The sequence below is a fragment of the Coenobita brevimanus genome, chromosome 54 (assembly GCF_032717465.1).
Source record: "Coenobita brevimanus isolate Jiangsu-jjx chromosome 54, ASM3271746v2, whole genome shotgun sequence".
Classification (NCBI taxonomy): Eukaryota; Metazoa; Arthropoda; class Malacostraca; order Decapoda; family Coenobitidae; genus Coenobita; species Coenobita brevimanus.
In genome coordinates this window covers 29,504,684-29,527,054 of record NC_137007.1, presented here as the reverse complement: position 1 = coordinate 29,527,054, position 22,371 = coordinate 29,504,684, and the positions used below count along the sequence as shown (strand labels likewise).

General features: G+C 42.7%; 1 protein-coding gene across 1 annotated transcript; it reads left to right on the top strand.

Annotated features, from left to right (window-relative positions):
* Positions 1–250: 250 nt before the first annotated feature.
* LOC145401073 (bifunctional FAD diphosphatase/FAD synthase-like) lies at positions 251–22,141 on the top strand. The gene is made up of 13 exons (XM_080273445.1): positions 251–364; positions 2,516–2,759; positions 4,498–4,592; positions 5,073–5,196; positions 6,496–6,608; positions 7,403–7,546; positions 10,373–10,518; positions 11,047–11,135; positions 11,970–12,108; positions 13,361–13,534; positions 14,336–14,457; positions 15,889–16,030; positions 21,844–22,141. The coding sequence occupies exons 1-13, from the start codon at positions 251–253 to the stop codon at positions 21,989–21,991; spliced, it is 1,794 nt and encodes a 597-aa protein (XP_080129571.1). The 3' UTR covers positions 21,992–22,141.
* The last annotated feature ends 230 nt before the right edge of the window (positions 22,142–22,371 follow it).

The following is a 22,371-nucleotide window of genomic DNA, read 5'->3' as shown; positions in this document are numbered from 1 at the left end:
CTTGAATGCTGTTGCATGTGGAGTACCATAACAAACAAGTACGGTGACTAGCACCATGTGAGTAAACTAGGCATCAGTCACGATGAAATGCTAAAGAAAGGAAAATTTTGTAAGAGGGAAGACTGACAAACTACAGGAAGATCTTAAGAGAACGAAAAGCTGGTCAGAGAAATGGATGTCACAGTTTCATCCAAAGAAATACAGTGTTATGAGGACTGGAAAATCAAATGTGGAAAATTTTCAGTACATTATGACTGAGAGTTTAAATGACATTAAAGTGGAAAAGGATCTGGGGGTCACGACTGACCATGAACTCAAATTCTCTGAGAATCTTGCACAGAAAATCAATAAAGCCAACAGGAGGGTTGGACTGATTAGGAGGACCTTCTCATCACTGGATGAGTCAATATCCAAGGCTCTGTTTGTGACATTAGTTTGACCACACCTTGAATATGCAAATCAAGTATGGTGCACATATAAGTATATGGAGGCAGTTGAAGCAGTCCAGAGAAGAGCAACAATGCTAATACCAGCTTTGAAGGAACTATCATATCAAGACAGATTGAAAAAGTTAAACCTTCCAACTTTGGTATACAGGTTGAGGGGTGATATAATAGAAACTTTTAAGATGGTTGGTGGTGTGTACAGTTGCAGACAAAAATACTGCTCCTCGGTTTTCATCCATGGATTAAGAAACTCGTAGTAATATTCTGAAAGGTTTGTTATGCCTGAAGGTAGCCTCACTGGGTTTCAGAAGTCATTGCTCACTTCCTGGCTAATTATCATTATGAAGTGGATCAGTATTTATGTCTGCAACTGTAATGGGGCTATATGTGAGGGACTATTCGCTGAACGACTGACTCGGTGACACGAGGACATGATAAGACGATTTATAAACAACAGCCAAGACTGGATGTAAGAAAATACAGTATACACTTTGTAATAGAATCATGAACAGTTGGAACAGCCTCCCAGATTCAGTTGTGAATGCAAAATCTGTGATGGACTTTGAAAGGAAACTGGATGATGCTTGGAAATTCCAGATACATAAGTTTGATTATACTTCAATCCCCTCGATCAAACTGATACCATAAGATTCATTAACAGTAATAGTGATCTAAAGTTCAAAGTCACAGGCTTGTTTGCCTCTTCCAGTTGTCTTCAGTGAGTATCTGAGAAAGGATACGGGAAATAAGCAACAAAAAGGTAAAACTACGTGACAAAGGTGAAATAATTATCTAGTCTTCCAAGGGTTCAAATCTTCCTACCTCTTCAACTCTACGAGGCACTGTTTGATTCAGGCTACTCACAAATAGTTCCATTCATCAGGAAAGTGGGACCTGATGGAACTTGTCCCTTAACTAGGTGATTTAACTGAGATTTAAATTTTAAAGTTCACGGGATGCTTCCCAGAATCCCAAGAGAGATGTAAACAAACATGAAAACACAGGGAAAACAAGCTTAATATATTGAGTTATTTAAGACTGCATTCAGCACATTTTATACTAAACAGCAAAACATAATGAGCAATATCCACTGTTGAGCTCAGTGGCAGTATCTCATCTTTTCAGCGGAAAGTCTATAAAGTACATAGGTCCCATTCGCCGTAACAACAAAAGCCGTTGAATATTCCCCGTCATTTATATGCATGTCAGATTACTTGGCAAGTTCACTAATTTTTAAGTTAAATGATTTATAGAAGTGATGGTGGTTTATTGTTTTTATAATGCATGTAAAGTGTGGCATCAAATAATAAATGTTGAAACAAGAATGCGATGTACGATATCATATACTTCAACGTTAGGCTAAATACGATAAGCATTTATATGATTGCCTAATTGTATACCTTTAACAGCCATAAATATTTCAAATAAAAACATTAATTGAACGATCGACAAACGCCAAGTGATATGTGTGAAATATTTACTTTTTTTTTTGGGGGGGGGGGGCGATCAAAGGAGATAAACAAGCCTTCGCAGAGATGGAGTAGTGACAGGGAATCATGTTTTGACGGCGATTATCTGACGGCGAATTGTCTTGACGGCGAATTGTCCTGACGGCGAATGAAAAGGCTATACCATCCCTCGACATTATCACATTGCATTACGTTGTCTGAAGGCGAATTGTTTTGACGGCGAATTGTCCAAGAACCCTGCCCGAGAGAGATGTAAACAAATTGACTCGGGGAAAACAAGCTTAATACATTTAGTTGTTTAAGATTATTTTCAGTACTTTTTTTCCTAAACCAAGTATGCAGCTATACACATTTATTTATGAGCAATATTTCATCTTTTCAAACGGAATGAAGGTCAAGTATATTATGCAATAAAATATTTGTTTGCAAATAATAGAACGGGGTAGCAATTTGACTCAGATTAAAAATACATTTATTTGGCTCTATTCTTTATGAATCTATGAATCAAAGCACGGTTAGCATTTGTGAAATCTGTTAAGTAAAACTCAAGTGGTCCTACGTATCGAAAAAATTCGTTTTTCAAGGTTACCATTTCCACAGGTATTGGGCCGGGACAGGAAAATGACATGGGGATGTGTTAGTCAGGTACTGAAGTCTTCCATTGCAGTGACCAGGATCTTGGGACTGGCTCAGAGATTTACTCCTTTACCATTGTACCAGCGTGGCGTGGTACTCAACGTTTTATTCCAGTCAAAAGGCTTCATTTCCTCAGGGGTTCCCATGATGGAGGAAGGCAAGGAGGCAGTGAATTCCACTCCTGAAGTTCCTACAGCAGGGATTATCAGTAAGTGTAGGAATAAGGATGATTTTTATGTTACTGTCAGCATTGATTTAGTCACAGTTTAGATATTATGCATCTTTTACTATGGTGGATAAACTTGAAAAAGACTGGGGAAAGCCTCAAGTTGCTGAAGTTCATTCATTCATTCACTGCCAGATGCCATGTATCCCAAACGTGATGGCCAAGGGCCTAGAGTTAATTGTTTTACAGGGAGGAGCACTAATCCTCCACCAACCCCACTTGACACGGAGGGAGAACATTATGCCAACAGCATCTGGTGGTCCCAGGCGGTCACCCATCCAAGTACTAACCAGACCCAACGTTGCTGAAGTTCATTGGGTTTAATTTTCTTTATTATGATTTTATCCCTTATGTTTATCCACAGCTAGGGTTATCAGTAAGGGTCAGAATAAGTGTGTTTTATATTACTGTTGGTATTGATTTGGACTTAATTTGACAAGAGTATTTATTCTTTGTGTATTAGGCACTTTTAATAACTACTTAACAGATGGGATTATCAGCAAGTGTCAGCATAAGGGTGTGCTTTGAGATACTGTCAATACTGATGTGATAATAATTTAGATATTGTGTCACTTCTAGTTTGCTGGTAAATCTTGTATAAGAGAAGGCCTTCCATAACTTCAGTGAATTTTTCTTCCTACAGCTGGGACCATTAGTGCATCAAAATAAGGGTTGGGTTTTTTGTTACTTCTGGTACTGACTGCATTATGGTAGTTTAAATAAATTACTTTTGTTTTATTGGTAATTTTGAGGTGAAAGAACTAGTAAAATAATTTCTGGACTCTTATATTTTTTATTGTTTTGTATAGGTTGACTCATAAATCATTCTAGTACAGAATATATACTGTATGTAGCTCCCAAACATGTGGTTTAAATAGGAAAAAAAAAAAAAAAAATAGCATCACATGTATGAATTTTTTTTTTTCGAATATCTATCTATCTATCTATTGCCAGACGCCATAATCCCGTAAGGGGTGGACACTTGACTTTGAGTTATTTATTTTACGGGAATGGGCATTAACCCTTCACCAACCCACTTGTTGACACGTAGGGATCATGTATGATTTGGTTATTTGGTTACCACCTATCAATGTAAATGGTTTCTTGGCTTACAGGAAACCATTTGGCATGTCACTCAATGTAAAGCCACCTGTAAAGGAAGGAAAAGCAATAAGAAGTGACAGGAGAGATGGGAGAAATAGGGAGAGAGGAGGACAGGCACAGAATAAGAATGATAAAGGCTAAGGAAGAAGTAGGCAGCACTACATCAAGTGAGTGGGTGATGGTTGCCACCACCTACCACCAATTTACATCATACTGCATATTTTGTTAACCCTTGCTATGCTGTTTCTTTATAAGGTAGTTTACCTCCCTTGTCTCATTGTTTTTTAACCGATGTAAACTGAACCTTGCATGAGGCTTACAGATTTGCAGCATGACCCCTGCCGACCCTCATTGTGCCTCTTATAAGGTCTGTAGCTTGGCAAGGGTTTTAAAAAGGAAATTAGTGGGTCTATTAAATATATTGTCTACATCTGTTGCTGTTTTCATTGTAGCAGAATAACTGTAGCGAAGTTTAAATAAGCGAATATCAGTATTATGCTGAGGAAGCACTTTATTAATCAGTTTTGTAACGCTCATAAGTTTCTGTACTTTCTATTCTGTAGTGTGTTCTGAGTAACTTCTCTTTTCATGTGACAAATAAATGCCGCTTTTTCAGTTATAGGAGATGAGATACTAAAGGGTCAAACCCAAGACACCAACACACACTTCCTGACGCAGCAGCTGCACAGCCTCGGGGTGAAAGTCAAGAGGGTGAGCAGTGGCAGTTGGCTGGGAATCTGCTGGCTCATGTGTATTCTACATTAGGTCCTATACTATATATAGTATACAGTTACCTTCTTGTTTTCTGATATTTGAATTACTGTAGCTATATTTAATGTCCAGTTATAGGTACTTATGCAAGTTATTATGCAGTACCTAGTGCATGATTGTTCAGAGTGAGTATCTAATCTGTTGTTTCATGGTTTATAGTATAAAGCTGTATATTGATGAGTTATATTCCATGCAGTGCCTTTTTCGTGGTTCCCTAAGAGGGGAGTGTATGTGTAAAACTGCATCAAAATACAGTTCACACTGTAAACTAGTATTCAGCAAACTGGATTGCCAGTCAGGATAATCAGTCAAGTACAGTATTAGTTGGAAATACTATTTATTGGTGGAGATATTGTTGATGATAATGTATTGGATTCTCTAGGTTGTGTACATTCTAAAATGTTTCTCTTTGTGTCCCAGGTTTCAGTGATCCCTGACGACATCCAGACTATCGCCGATGAGGTGGCCCAGTTCTCAAAGCAGTACACATTTGTCCTTACATCGGGTGGCATTGGTCCCACACATGATGATATAACATTTGATGGTTTGTCATACTCATGCTATGATTTCCTTCTATGTCCATGACCACACTAAATATGAAGGTGAACATAAAAGACACTTACTGTCTTAATTGTCTCATACTTAACTCTAGAGTACTTTCATTCTGGATGGCACTGAAAAATACACCTGGACTCCTTTCTCATGCTGAATTAGCCCACTTCTCCTTTCTTCCATTGTAAGTGGTGCTGGAGAGGCATACCTTCATGTGGTGGCACTGATAACTGAGTGGCTCAACTGCCTGGTTCTACAAATATCACTCAACTACGTCCCTGTCCCCCTAAAAGGAAGTTGGTGGACTGCAGGAGAAGAACTTTAGCCTGCAGTCCACAGAGTTCACATTTGTGATGAACCTAAGGCTACAACTGTTACTATTACTACTCCATTCTAAGCTCCCCTCACTTATGTACTTCATACTTTACTCCTCCAGCTTTTTCTTAACCCCTTGAACCTAGTAATTTATCTTCCACTCTAGTCATGCTACTGCCAAATGATATTGTTCAGTTTAGGATGGATCTTTAAAGATGAAGGGGTTAATGATGGTCTTATTTGACCCTTCCAGTTCAAAAAGGCTGTCCTAGGCTGAATAAAATTTGCTGATGGTAGTAAAAGTGAATTATTAATACATCCCATGACTGAAACAGTTAAAATTCCCTTCAACATCCACTCATCAGTTTTGCTTCAGTACATGTTCTTTTTTTAACATAACTTTCTTCAAGCACTCCACATGTGCAAAATACTTCAATATGATCTTTACTACACCTAAAGCTGTCATTAACTCCTTCACTACATAACTCTGAATAAAGTTAGTTGTCATTTGTTTACAGGTATGCATTTACATTTTTTGGAAGTTGTGGCCGTGCAAGCATGTGTAAACCTTTTGCACCCATTGATGACTACTGACCCTCTTCAGTGGGTGTGTCAGTTACAGGAATGAAAAGAAATGTTTGTTTTTTATTCCATTACAATAGTTTTCCTTTGGACTGTATATAATAGTCTAGCAGTAGCAAGAAATTCTGGTAAGTGCTGGAGAGGAATGCCTACTTGCATTGGCACTGACGTAACTGAACAACTGCATTTGCCTGCTCCTGCAAACATCCCCATCTGTGTCCCTGTTTCCCAGAAGGTGGATGGTGGAATGCAGAAGGATAGCTCCAGCCTGCAGTCCACCAAGTTTACATCCAGATGAGCCCAGGGTCACAATAACGAGAGCGCAGGAAAGATCAGTAAATAAATAGAAAATGATGTCAGTGTACAGAAGGGTTTATAATTTTCTATATTCCAGGTGTTGCAGCAGCATTCGGGGAGAAGGTTCAGCCACATCCACTACTAGTGAAGTTCATTGGAGCATACTTCAAGACTGATGACCTCTCCTCTCCTGCAATGAAAATGGCTCATGTAAGTCATTATTGTGCAAAAGGATCAGTACCGGTATACAGAGTACATTTACTAGGCCACGCAGACTGGGGTTACCCAACAACAACTCTAACCTGACAAAGATCTCTTACTCTTTTCTGCCTAGTTGACAGCCAAGTTTATTATGAAAGGGAAATTAGACTAGTGAGGAAGATGATATATTAGTACCTCATAACCAAGGTTCACTGAATTAATGCAGTTACAATGGAGGACAGTATTTGAGTTGTGAGAGTGGCCTAGTTCCACCAAATAAATAAAAATGGACTATAGTAGCCAGGGATGTACCTAGAGATTTTGGGGCCCGGGGGACTAGGTTCTTTGCGGGGCCCCCCTCCAGGCCCCCTCATTCTCAAAACTTGTCAAATATTTCAGCCGGGATTGTTGGGATGATAAATATATATATATTTTTAAATATTAATAAACAAACTTTTAAAGTTTTGAGGCTTTTGGGAGCCCCCCTCAATTGGGGGCCCAGTGGACAGTTTCAAACAGCCCCCCCCCCCCAGGTACACCACTGATAGTAGTGAGTTGGTACAAGATTACCTACCGTAGTACAATATTTAAGTAATCTACTGGAAGTAGTGGAATTCTGAAGAATAGTAAATGGACGGATGTTCAGCCATGTTACATTTCCCTTGACACTCTCTTGTTTTCTCTAACTTAGGTGGGAATTAGAGGCAGGATGATGATGATAGTTATGATGGTGATGTTGATGAGGATGATTATGGAAGTAAGGTTGGTGATATCAATACAGTAATGACAGCAAAAACCAACAGATACCCGAGTCTGCAGTGCTACACTTTGGAGAGGACAAAGCAAAGGGCATCAAGTCCCGATACCCAATCATCAGTGTGAGGAACGTCACCATCTTCCCTGGGGTTCCACACCTACTGGAGAAGGCATTTGCACTATTAGGAAAGGTAGGCTCTCTTTTTTTATCTACATTATCCGTCTGCATCCTCTTATCTGTCCGTCTATCTTTGTCTGTCTGTCTGTCAGCAAAGTAGTTACTGTACTGTATATGAACATCATAGATAGCTATATAGGTTGTGGTAAGCTCTGTAGTCGTTTTGTTTTGTTTCGTTTTTAAAGGCTCCAACATGCTTGCATGTGTCGGCCTTGGTCACCTAATGGCGGCTCTCCACGCTGCACGATCCATTGCAGCCTCCCTGTTCAGTCCCTTAACCCTAAGGTCACACTTAATGACCTCGTCCCATGTCTTTCTCGGTCTACCCCTCATAACCCCACCCCCAATATTAACACTTCTCACCTTCCTCACCCAATTATCATCCCCCATCCTTTCCACATGTCCAAACCACCTCAATCTACCTCTCCTCATCACAACACCAATACACTCCAGTCCCATCCTACCTCTCAACTCTTCCATTGTAAACCCAGCCCCTCCAGGCCTTGGACGCAGGGATGCACTGCACATCCACCTAATCATTGTCATTTCTGTACGTCTGAGCCGGCGAATGTCTTCCTCCTTCACTGCCCAGGTCTCACTGCCATACAGCATTACACTCCTAACACATGCTGCATACAAAGACCCCTTGGCACGTAGGGAGAGCCCTCTCAATGTCAGGAGAGGCAAGAGCTCCCTGAACTTCTTCCAACCACTTCTCACCCTAGCCACAGAGCTAGCTCCAGCCCCACCTCCAGCACACAACATGTCTCCCAAATAACAAAACTCTTCCACACACTCAAGAGATTCACCAGCAAGTTCAATCCTTTCACGTCTGACGATCTCCACCTGCTCACCCCGGCACGCCGTACACATAAAATCAGCATTATCTCGCAGTCTACCTCTGATACCACTACATCTCTTATGCACCCATTTATCACACACACCGCACAAGATGGAATTACTTCCCACGCCCTTGTGGCAAACTGCACATGGCCACTCTCCCTCGTCTTTGACAGTACCGCCACCAACCCTAGATATCATCACTTTTGTTTTATCTGCATTTACCCTTAAACCCTTTTGCCCCATACCATCTCTCCACTTCCTAAACCTTTCCTCCGCCTCCCACGGGAGTCCGTTTCTAAAGTCACGTGAAAGGGCTTCAAGTACCATGATAAACAACATGGGACTCAGGACTGACCCCTGATGCACACCAACATTCACGGAAAACTCATCACTCAAATCTCCATTCACTCTCACCTGGGTGTGAGCACCCACATACCGGTACATGGCCATAACCACCCTAACCAGCCACTCCTCCAAGCCAAGCTTTCTCATTGCCCACTTCACCACCTCTCTAGGGACTCTGTCAAAGGCCTTTTCCAAATCAACAAAAACAAAATAAAGATCCTTTCTCCTACCAATATATTTTTCCTGAAGCTGTCGAACAATGAATATGGCATCAGTGGTCCCCCTACCTGGCATAAACCCAAACTGCATCTCATCAATATTCACTCTTTCTCTAATCATACCTTCTAAAACTCTCTCCATTACCTTCATTATCTGATCTAAAAGCTTTATACCTCTATAATTTCCTCTTTCCAGGGCATCACCCTTCCCTTTATACACATTTACAATTACACTCTTCAGCCAATCATCTGGGACAACACACTCATAAATAATCCTATTTATCAGGTCAGTAACTAAACTCACCCCTATATCGCCTGAAGCCTTCAACATTTCGGCAGTCAACCCAGACACACCTGCTGCCTTCCCCACCCTCATCCTGCCTATTGCCTCACTCACAGTAGCAGTATCAATCAAAGGCCAAGGGCCAGACACTGGATCTGCTGGCTCCAAACCTTCCCTGCCCCAGTCAAACTCCTCATTCAACAACTGGTTATAATGCTCTCTCCATGCATCTTTAATATCCTCACTGTTCACCACTACCCTTCCTTCATCATTCTTCACACACTGCTCACCTATGATATCCCGATTATCCCTCTTCACCTGACCTACCACCCTAAATATATTTTTCCTTTCCCCATGATTTAGGTTATCAAGTAATTGTCTCAGTGACTCAGACTTTGCCCTGTATACCTCTCTCCTAGCCCTACGCTTGGCAGCCAAATATTCCTCTTTGCTACCACCCTTCTTCCACTCCCGGAAAAACCTTCTTTTCTCCTTAATTGCAGCTGCTACACCCTCATCCCACCACCAAGTTACTTTATGTCTTGATGGTCCTCTTGTCCAGCCGCATGTTACATCAGTAACTCTCAAGAAATTGTTCTTGAGGGCTCTGTACTGTTCATTAATGCCTCTGTCTACAGCTCCCTGTTCAGCCACCACTCTCCTCAACTCGCTATAGAAGGCATCCCTTACTGCTTGGTTTTTCAGTTTCCATATTTTCCTCCTAGGTACAAGTACATAAGTCCTCTTTTTCATCACTTGTTCTTTAAGCACCATATCACAAATCAATAGTTTGTGCTGCTGCACACACTCCTCACTTCCTATAACTTTAACATCCCTCACTAACCTCCTATCGGCCCCCCTAACCAGAAAATAATCTATCTGACTGCTATTTCCCCCAGACTCATACGTAATTAACCTACTGTCTCTTTTCCTAAAATGTGTGTTGCACACAATCATGTCCGTTAACTCCCCAAACTCGAGTATCCTTTCCCCTTCTGCATTCCTTAGACCATATGCACATCCCCCATGAACTCCTTCATAACCTTGTGCTGCATCACCTACATGACCATTTAAGTCCCCTCCCAAAATCACTCTGTAGTGTTATATTAAAACTGAGAGGAACTAATCATGAACTTTTTTACATTTACAGCAGCTGTTTCATAGGCCAGGTGCCGGATTCAAGAGCAGTGTGGTGTACGTGACAGCTGATGAAGTGTCCATTGCCTCCTTCCTCAATGAAACTGTAGCCAAGTTTCCTTCTGTGGCATTTGGCTCATATCCTAAGTTATTCCACAGGTAAAGTCCACTCTTCTCATTTCTTGCTCAGTTTGACATTGTTGGTGTTGTTGTGGACCTCGGGCTTATCTGAAATGTGAACTTGGTGGACTGCAGGTTTAAGTTGCTCTTCTCCTGAAGCCCTTCTCATGGGTTAGGGAAGAACACTGGTTGAGAGACATTTGTATAATCAGGCAGTTGAGCCACCCAGTCATATCAGCAATGCTACCACATAATGGCATTCATGTCCAGCACCATTGATAACTTACAAGAGAACAGTGATGTACAGTCAGAGAAACAATGATCTTCCCAGTTCTGTTTGAAATTTAACAACTGATGAAGTACAGTGAAAACCATGTCTCTAAGAGTGCATGTTTCATATGGTTAAAATTTTCAGCTAGCTATTTCTTAAATGTGGGAAGATACATGTGTCTTTGTCTATACCAAATAAAGAAAGAAGTTGATAAGGAAGAGGTGCTAGGAAGCCTCCTTGACCAATGAGAATACGCTCCCAAATTGTCGAGGACTGACCTTCATTGTACCTTTCAGTTACTACAAGACCAAGATCACACTGGAATCCCTCACCTCAGATGACGTGGCAGCAGCAGAGGAGAGTCTTAAGAATGCACTGCCTGAAGGTGGGTCAGATAAGGGCGTAGTAAGACCACTTTAGTTTGTCATTGTACCACAGACTCCCACTGGTACTGGTAGTAGGTAGTAGCAGTTATCATCCACTCACTTGATGTAATACTGCCTTTATCATTCATCATTTCCTGTAACCCAGGAAACTATTTGCAATGCTAGGTGGTAATCATGTAAGCATATGATGAGGTGAAGTTAAGTCTTCACTAGTGTCCCTGTTAACAGGGTGGAGAGACACAAATGTGGCATCCACCCCAGAACCAAACCACCACACTTACTTTTCCCTGTGCCTCGCCACAGCGGGGCACAGCCATCCAGAAGGAAACATTAGTTCATTGCACAGGACTGCCTTGCAGGAGTGATTGCTTGCCTGTGGTTGATGAGTCTGCTCAGCCAGACTGATTGGGGTTGATCAGCAACAACTGCAACCTTTGTTATTCTTATTCTAAACTCCATGTAGTTCCTAATTGTTTACTGTCATGGTTATACTTTGGATAACAGCTGTCTCCCATATTCATGGGGCTTGATAAAAACACTTCTCACATACATTCTCTGCATGCACTTAAAAGGGTTATGGTATTGGGAACTGCCCCAACCTCAATCACTGCTCTTGTATGTGTGTAAGGATGCAGCATTACCAATTCCACCACTTGTTATGCAATCCTTTTGCACTTTCTGGGGCACAGAAGAGTGGGTTTATAAGTGGAGTTCCTCTATTTATGCACAAATACGTATGAGAATGCACGTGAAGATAATACCTCTTGTGAGCACTGGATACAAAACTAGAAATATGAATGATGACGACAATGTTGAAGTATTTTTGCTTGCAGGTGTGCTGATAGATTACAATGAAGACACTGTGAGCAATGCGTGGCAGCATTTGGACACCTTACTGACCACCACCCCTACCCTCGTCCCTTCAGTCAGCCAGGCCATAGATGTGCTCAACCAGTGTTTTGATCAGTATAGGTGAGGTGGCCATTAAACCCTAAAAGACGGGCATCGTAATGTTTTGACATACGCTCAAGTCGGGCATAATCAGAGGGTGCAGTATGGTGGGAATTTGTGGGGGGGGAGTGTGGAGGAGTGTGGGGGTTGTGGGTTGGTGCAGGAATGGGGACTGGGTATATGGGGGGGTGGGGGTGGGGGCATAGGGTGGGGGTGAGGGGGTGATGGGTGGGGGTGGCAAGTCGGGGGTCAAGAGGGGGGTGTAGGGGAAAAGGGTGGGGGTGGCAGTGGGGATTGGAGGGGTGGGGTTGTTTTGAGAGTGGGGGGGGTTGGGGAAGTTGGGGTTTAGGGGATAGGACAGTGGGGGATGGAGGAGGGTAGGAGGTTGGGGGTGGTGGGTATAGAGGGAGGGCAGTAGGGAGTGGGGGATAGGGGATGGTGGGTGGTAGGGGGATGGTGGTGGGTGGAGGGGGAGTGGGGGGTGGTGGGGAAGTGATTGGGGGGATTGGGGGTTGTAGGGGGGTGGGAGATGAGGGTGGGGGTTTGGGGTCAGGGTGGTGGGGGAGAGTGGGGGGGTCTGGGTAGGGGGGTGGGTGGGTGTGGTGTTGGGGGATGGGGTGGGTGGGGTGGGTTTGGGGGGTTGGGGGGGACGTGACCGCACACTGTATGCAGACACTCGTCTTTTTGGCCCTAGTACCCTTGGACAGCATATGTGGACACCCGTCTTTTAGGGGTTACTAGTTTTGCTGGGTTTATTTATCTTAACTGTATTTATGGGAAAGAAAGTCCACTACACAGCAGGATTAGAGCACATCTAATGTTCATCATTATCATCATCTCTTTCTGAAATGTCTTCTTCATTTGCACATCCCCTTGATTGATTCATTTATTCAAGACTCTTATGACCCTTACAACATAAGAAGGGTTATCTGCTTTTGGTGGTTTCTGCCATAAGATTAAAATTTCATCCACGCTGGTAATTTCTTTAGCATGTTTTCCTTATTGGTTCACATCTGCATATGATACTGTATGTCAATATTCTTGTTATGATATTTGTGTGAACTGTGTTGATATTAATAATATGTAAGTAATGCACAAGACCACTAAAGGAGAGCATGCAGAAAGTTTGCTAAGGAAACCTTGCTGTGGAACCTCCAAATCTAGTGAGAATAAGACCCTAAGATTATGACTACACTACAAGACAGGGCTACCAAAAGAAGGCTCCCCTGTCATCCACAAAACCCTCCATTAAATTTCTTCATCCCGATCCCAGCCCAGAAGAGATCTGTGTGTGTTACAATGGAGGAAAGGACTGTCTGGCTGTGCTGCACCTGACCTTTGCCATAATGCAAAGCCGCCATCCATCAAACAAGCTACAGGCTGTCTACATCACTGAGGACAAGGCTTTCCCACAAGTCACAGAGTTTGTACAACAGTCCATAAACAGGTCAGTGATTGTTCTCACTTTTATGCTCAGCATTTACATTTACTGCACTCCAGAATAGTACTACACCTCATAATCAGATTGGGTCATGCAATTTGTCTAAAACAAGAACAGTAATTGAATTCACACTGCCATTCTTAACCTATTTGCGCCCAGTGTCCTCAATATAGGACGGAGCTGGGAATTTCAAAATTTAATAAGGAAAGGAACCCCAGGGTAGGGACCTATGAGCTTCATGACTATGAGCTGATAGGCAGAGGGCTGTATGTTTAGTACAGTTCCAGCAAAATCCCTCCCACAGGAACTCTGGGAGTGAATGGGAATATTGCTAAACCTCTCACACACTGCACACTAGCTACCACATCTCAAACTGCCACACTTCTCACATAGCTACCTCGCACTATCGCGCTGCTCGCTGCCAACATAAGATACTTCCAAATTCACACCGCCACACCACAGCCTACTTTCATGCCAAACAGTAAAGCATTTGCAGACAGTTATGCCTCAGATTGAGGGATTTACTGCTGCTGAAGATGGATAGCTTCTTGTGGTGTTATATCAGTATAACCAGGCAACTCCATTATGTGACTGTATGGATGTCCTTCAACTCCTTCTATATCCCCTGGAAAGAAAGGGCAGCTTCAGCCTTCAGTGCATTGGGTGAATGTTCAGATGAGCCAGGGATCATAATAGCATCAGTAACATTCACATACTGTACTTGTGTGGTGTAGTCTGCATCATCTTAACAATACTAGAGTAATGAAATCAGTGATTTAACATTCAAAAATTTCCCTCCACTCTCAGATACGAGCTGGACTGTGAGGTGCTGCCTGGGCCCATGAAGTCAGCATTGTTTACACTACTGGAAAAGAGACCCAGCATCAAGGCCGTCATCATGGGAACCAGGAGCAGTGATCCTTACTCGGGTATGGTGAGGGGCTTATGGGATGAAATGAATTGACTTCTTAGTTCGATGACACCTGTGGCTGTCAGCCTTTCAGTTCGATGATATCTTTGCCTGTCAGCTTATAATGCATTCACCCAGGGGGGCATGGCCATAAATAAATCACCTTGTCATCCTGTCCTCCACCATCCGCCTGCCCTCTTTCCAGTTCACATTGTCATCATTCATATATCCCCATCCCATCCTTTCACTTCATCCTCAGTCTTGTCTTGCCCTGTCCCTCCACCTCACTATTAGACGATGCTAGGTTTGCAGAGACTTCAGAATTGTAGAAATTAAATATAGCATTCACTAATCCTTTCTCTACAAGAGGTCTCCCCTAAAGAACATAAAATCAAGTTAAAGTAGCTACTGGATTGGAGGGGTCAGAATATAAATAAAGGTAGCACATTATAGGCTTAGGTGTGTTTGTTACCTGTTTTTATAAAGTGGACAGAGCCTGTTCCTCATTTGCATCTCCAGTGTTATTTTAATGTTGCTACTACCAGGAAGTTGTTAACTGATCTCAAAAGTAACAGCAAGGTCATTGTTACTGTATGGCAAGAATACTTTAGAACTAATAACAAAGACAGACTCACAACTTCACACATAAAGCATCACACACACAAGCCAAATACACACAGCTACCCAGTACAGTACGTTAGAAGTTCAGTGAAATACAGATGTCTGTTCACATTTACAGATGTCTGTTCACATTTCCTGCCTCACTTTTATCACTGGATTCATAAACATTGTGATGTAGTTGACGAAGATTCATATAATCATCCATCTGTATGTGACAGTATGCACTGTTGTGTACTACATATTAGAACATCTATAATTCCAGCGATGAGAGATACAAGAGAGGCAAAGGGACTTTTGTATTTGATTCATATGTGACTATGGAAGCCTGCTCCCTCAACAAAGGAGGAGTTGGCTTCCACCGTCATACATGCCTCCTCATGGGGCACTGAGGAAAGAAGGTAAGACCCATCACCTACCCTAAACTTGGAGAGATGTAGAAGGGAAGCAGTACCATCAATATCCTGCCCAAAATGTAGATTACAAGAAGTTATTTTGCTTGCCAGTTAATGTCACCTGGAGAAAGCACTGCTATAGAATCAAACACCATCATCATCATCATCATCACTGCCATGATCATCATCATCATCATCATCTTTTCCCTCATAAAAAAAAAAAAAAAAAAAAAAAAAAAATGTTATTAACCATGTTTGTGAAACATGCCATACATCCCATTCATCTATTAAGCTTTCATCCTCATTCAACTTCATTTTTTACCACACACATGCTCATGTACCGTACTTATCACGCACATACCCTCTCCTAAGCTAACTAAGCTAAATCGACTCGTTCTTTAAACTCTTATCTTAATTCATCTTCATGTTTACCACAGGAACTCTCAAATACTTCTCCCACACGGACCCTGACTGGCCCCCCATGATGCGTGTCAGTCCAATCCTGAAGTGGGGGTACAGCACTGTGTGGGACTTCCTACGTGGCCTCTACCTCCCTTACTGCTCACTCTACGACCGTGGGTAAGAGTGCATTGGAACACTTATGTTGGATTTTAACAGTCTCAGAATTAAGAGTAGGATGATTCCAGGCCCTTATACTTCTGATAGGACAAATATGTGTTGTCATCGGATGACAGGGATGATATTTTATTTTTGCTGCCTCTGGACTGTTTTATTCAACTCTGGTATTTCAGGGGTTAAGCAAGCTGTCATTATATACTTAAGTGTAGTGTCCTCTAATCACTTAATTTTTCCTTTGTAGTGTGTGAGTAGAAATCTTTCAGTATATCTGTCTGTGTTGCCTGATAACACATACTGAAAGAGGTAACCTTAAACAGAAGACCTCCAGATCCCATGCTGAATATACAGTGATCCCTTGGTTATTGCACAATGGTTACAAGGGTAGTAGTAGTAGTAGTTGTTCCCTAGGCAGTCTGGCCAAACAGCCCCGAGTCCCTTAGGAAGGCCATGGCCGAGACCAGGCTTTCCCACAGAGCTCTCAAAGAGTGTATGTTGTGTTGTTGGCATAGGTGATTGTGTGCAATGCAGTCTTCCATAATGTGCTTAATAGTATAGGGTGCTGTGTTGCATCCTGGACAGGCATCAGCGACGGAGTCATCCAGCCTCTTCTGGTAGCTTAAGAGGGCTGGATGGTGCCCACATCTCAGCCTGGCCAGGTGGACCCTGTCCTCACGAGGAAGATAGGATTCGGAAGGGTGGATGTCAGGAGGCCGTGCATGCAGCTGTGTGTTGTCTTTAAGTGACTGAATGGAGCGGCGAGTGATCTGAGTGTGGATATGCTTCTGGAAGCTGGTCTGAGGTGGACGAGGGGAGAGAGGTGACAGTATTTGTGTATGGTATCGTGTGCTGGGTGTTGTTTTGATGTTCCTTGGTGTGGGTGGATGTGCTGCCATGTACTGTAGTGGATGTTGTGGGTTTGTGGAGGCTGCACCAAGAAACTGGGTGCCTCTCATGTCTAGGTGATCCTTGACTTTGAGGACTTTGGTGTCTTGATGTAGGTGGTCTGTGGGTGTAGTAGCTGTGCAGCCTGTGATTATTTTTAGGGCCTTGTTCTGTATGGTCTGTAGAGTGTTGTAGTGTTTTGGTCAGGTTAGAAGCCCAGGCAGGGCTTGCATAATTCATCGCTGAACATATGTATTGTTTGTATACTGTGGTGATGGTTTCTTTGTTGTGTCCGAATGTTGTATGGGCAAGTGACCTCAAAGCATTGAGTCTTGGTGTTATTTTATTTTTAATGTTTGTGATGTGTTGTTTAAATGACATTGATGTATTGTATGTTACACCAAGGATTTTATGTATGTGTGTGTGTGGTAGGGGAGTGTTGTTTATGGTGAGGTGTGGGATGTGACTGTGTTCTGTTGTCCAGTTTGTGAGAAGAGTCACTGTAGATTTGGCTGGGGCTATTTTGAGCCTGTTTGTGGTGAACCATTCATGTAGTGTGTTGAGGTAAGGTTGAATGATGTGTGCAGCTATGTTTGCGTTTTGGTGTGTGCATGTAAGTGTTATATCATCTGCATAGGAAGCTATGTGTATCTGTGGTGTTTGGGGTGTGGGTACGTCGTGCATGTATAGATTAAAGAGTGTAGGGGACAAAACAGATCCTTGGGGGACGCCGTTTGTGAAGTTTCTGATGTTAGAAGACTGACCAGCAAATGTTACATGTGCACATCTGCCTGCTAAGTAGTTTGCCAGCCATCTTTTTGTGTTATTGTGCATGTTTGTGTTGAGTATTTTGTTTGTGAGGTTGTGGCGGGGGATGGGATCAAAAGCTTTGTTAATGTCTAGTGTGACTAGGAGTGTTCTGTGTGGTGGCCTAGCTGAATTCATGCCATTGAAAATTCTCTGTGTAAGGTCTGTAAGAAGGGTGTTTGTGGAGTGTAGTGGCCTAAAGCCATGTTGTGACTGGGCTACGGGAATGTGAGGTGTGACTAGTTGTTGTATCAGTCGTTCAGTGACTTTAGAGGGGGTGCAGAGGAGTGTGATGGGGCGATGTGAGGAGAGTAACGTGGGGTCTTTGTTGGGTTTAGGGATAGTGATGATATTGCCATGCTTCCAGATATTGGGTATTATGTTGTGTGAGTAGCTGTAGTTTGATATGTTGGTGAGTGCTTGTATGCCTTGTGGTCCTAGGTGTTTAAGGTGAATGTTGCTTATGTTGTCTGGTCCAAAGGCTAATGAGTGCTTGAGGTTGTTAATGATGTGCTTTGTCTGGTTGTAAGTGAAAGGTGCGTAGTCTGGGTATGTGGGGAACTGTCTCTTACGTCTGATGATACGTCGGTCTTCCGGATGGGGGGTTAGATGGCTGACTTGTGAAAAGTGATTGATGAGAGTGTTTGCTTGTTGTTTGTTTGAGGGTATGGTGTCTGTTGTTGTGATGGCAGCGTGTGATTGTGTGGTGTTGCTGTTGGAAAGTGTGATGCTGTTTAGTGTTTTGTAGAGTTTGCTGATGTTTGTTTTGTGGTCAAGTGTTTGGAGGTAATTTTTCCAGTTTAGTGTTTGCTGTTCTGATATTTTACTGTTTATCTGAGTGTTGAGTTCTTGTATTTGTTGTATGGTGTCTTGTGTATGGGGTGTTGGGGAGTGTCGCAGTGTGTCCCATTGTCTGATGAGGCTTTGAATTTCTGGTGTGAAATTGGGGTTGTGTCTCTCTGTTGCCTCTAGGGATGTGTCTTTTGTCTGCGTTTTGTATGATTGTATTGAAAGTGTGCACAGCGGTGTTGATGTTTGTGATGGGTGTACTGTTTAGTGTTTCGAAATGTTCTGTTTCAGTTACAAAGGCTTCCCAGTTGGCTCTCTTATAATTAGTGTATGTGTGTTTGTGGCCAGCTGGGGTGATTCTGGTTTTGGTAGTGATGATGATTGGGAGGTGATCAGAACCTAGGGTTTTGACCACTCTCCATGATGTAGTGGGAGCGAGGTTTGGGGAGCAGAAGGTGATGTCTGGAGATGATGGGAGGAAGAGGGCTTGGTGTGGGATATGGGTATGTTGGTCTAGACTATTTAGTATAAAAAGATGATCTGTCTGGGATTGTGGTACCAGCCCTCTGTCTGTGTCAGAGTTGTTGACATGCCAGGCTGACGACTTGGCATTGAAATCACCACCCAGGATGATGTTGGGTATGTTAGTGATGTGGTGTATCTGTGGAGAGTAATTGTGTGGTACTGTGGGGGACAATTGGGGGGGAATGTATGTGTCAGTGATTGTTATGTGTGATTTGTTACCAGTGCGTAATTTAATTGATTGTATTTCTGTTGTGGTGTCATGTGGGGGGAGAAGTGACTTTGTGTGTGCACTGGTATCTGCAAAGTTGATGGATTTGTGTACCAGGGTGATGAGTCCACCGCCACCGCCGTCGGCCCGGTCTTGTCGAATGGTGGTGAAGTTATGAAATGTCGGTGTTTTCTGTGCTCTGTGTAGTTTTGTTTCTTGTAAGATGGCAATGTGTATGTTCTGTTGTTTGATGAATTGTGTGAGTTCATGTATTTTGGTGTTTATGCCATCTATGTTTAACTGAAGGATGTTTATGTTGTGTGTGCGATGTGTGTCGGCTGCTGCAGCACGGGGGGAGGTGGTGTGGGTCGAGGGAAAGGGGTAGGAGGAGGTTGTGATGGAGGTAAGGGTTGAGGTGGAGTAGGATGGGTTGGAATGGGAGGAGTTGGGGGACTGGATGGTGTGGGAAGGGTCAGTGGGTTTGGCTGTGGAGGTGTGAAGGAAGTAGGAGTAGGATTGGAAGGGGGTTGATGGGTGGGGGGAAGGAGCATAAGGAGCAGGTCCAGGTGTTTGTGTAATGTTTCCTGGATGCAAGTATTGTACAGGTGTAATGGGTCCAGTTCTTGCAGGAGTTGCATTGAACTGAACCCTTTGTCTGTCGGCTTGACATGATAGGTTTTGAGCATGTTGGACATATGTATTTGTTGGTGGGTCCTGGATTGCTCTCAATGTCCCCGGCTAGAAGAAGTCGTCGAGAAATGACAGCCGGGGAGTCATTTCTCGGTGTAGAAAAAACGGTGTTGTTGTGGGTGTTGTGTTAGGAGATGTGGTACTTGCCCGGGCGACTGAAGCCACTCCCAGGTACTCGAGCCCCGTGAGGGGCCGGGGGGGTTTGCGGTGGTTTGGCCCCCATGCTGTCCTCCTCTTCTCTTCGACAGCCTCTAGGGAGTAGACCCACGGCGCAGACGCCACCGCTCCAGGTCCTGGTTACAAGGGTTTTCATTATCATTGTCAGATGAAAATCTGCACTCTGGCTGCTATCATGCATTTTTCGGCTAAAAAACATCATTATCACACACCTAAGCTGGTTTCTGCTGACAGTAATGGTGCAAAGTCTGTGGTTTCTGATGACACTGAGGATTTCAAAGATAAGGCCCTACTGGAGGAGTTAATCCCAGGTGCTGGATACCATTAACTCACCACCCATTAGTCTCTGAACCCCTTACTTCAAGCCCATCTCAGGTCTATATATGGTATGCGTTTCTTCCTTATTGTGCCCTTTTTATAATTTTCTATTGACCTAACCATGTCTATGTGTGTGTTTCTGATACTTTCCGTAACAGTACTGTGTGTGTTTATTTAGTGGGTCTAATTTGTTGTAAAAGAGAAAACTTAGACTTACAAGTGAGGTGTCTGGTACCAGTTAGGATAAATCCAATGAGTTCTGTGCTTTTGTTATCGTGCAATTTCATTATCAGGCACTAGGCATGGTTCCAATTATGCATGATTTCCAAGGGATCACTGTAACTGTCTGGTGATTGCAAGAATATAACAAAAATGCTGTACTTGAACTGAAGGGATCAGTTTTGTTCGTATGTCATGCCAGTTATTACGTTATAGTGGGGGGAAAAAAAAAAAAAAAGCAAAAAGTCACATTTAAGCACCTGTAAAAGCTGAGTGAGATGACTTGTGCCAGTAAAAGGTCAGATTTGATTACGAGTTTCATGATTGCCTTGGAATGATGTGTTGGATGTTGGATGTGATACCAATAGCTCAATTTGGTGATTAGTGCCTTTACTGAGTGACGTTTCTCTTTCTAGTTGCCTTTACTTTTACAGATGAATATTGGCCAGTGCCTTCAGTGTGGGAAGTTTTTCTGGAGTTGAACATAATAATCTGGAGTTAACAAGATGTAATCAAAAATAAAAATAGACACCATCAGCTGACAATTCCACATTTCCACTGCAGGTGTACCTCCATTGTTAATTCAGTACATAATATGGGACTGAATAGCAATCATCATCGTATTCATTATTTTCAGTTTTACGTTTTCTATGTACCATGGGCCAGACAGGTTCATCTGATAGCACTCCTCTACCTTACTCTGTTTTGTGTCAACTCCCTTGTAACACCTCTAGACCTAAAGTCAACACTCACCTCCTCACCCCACATTTTCTTTGGTCAGCTTCTCCATTGATGGCTTGGTACCTCAGTACTTCTGCACCTCCTCACACAACTTTTTCTGATCCATCATTGAGGCATGTGTAGACCATCTCAGTCTACTTATTTTTCTTTATAGATGCTCTTCACATACTGTACACTTGCAAGATAGCAATAAGAAATATAAATTAAAGCTGCATATAATGAGAAAGTTCTGTTTACACTTTTCCGTCTCTTTCCTGCAGTTGTATAATAAGAGCGTTCTGCTTATACTTCCCTATCTCTTTCCTACAGCTGTATAATGAGGAAGTTCTGTTTACACTTCCCTGTTTCTTTCCTGCAGCTGTATAATGAAAAAGTTCTGTTTACACTTCTCTGTCTCTTTGTTGCAGCTGTAATAATGAGAAAATTCTGTTTACATTCCAATATCACTCTCCTGCAGATATACTTCCATTGGTAGCCAGGACAACACACTACCAAACCCACTGCTAGAGACCAAGGACCGGCTAGGACAGGTGACCTACCTCCCTGCACACCAACTCAAGCAACCTGAGATGGAGCGGCGTGGGAGAATAACAAGCAAGCATTAACGGGACGTGGAAGATGAACACTAACATCGCAAGCACTGAGTGGAGACCGAAAGAATTAATATTGTATGCTGTGCACGAGTTGGTTGTCTGATTTTACACTTTTACAAATGCCTCCTTGGGTATTGTGCAGTCTGTTTGACTATTAAAGTAATTAAAATCCATTTACGTACTTTTTATCTATATTTATTGCCTGTTTGGCTTCATCTTATTTGTTTGTATAAAATACATATCTGTCTGTTACATTTGGTCCCACCCAAGAACACCCATGCTTTTTTTCACTTCAGCTTGGCCTAAAACTGATATGTCTTGAATAGTGAGCTATAGCAAACGACAGTAAGGGAAAATATTGATTGGGGTATGAAAGAGTATGAGACTTTGAT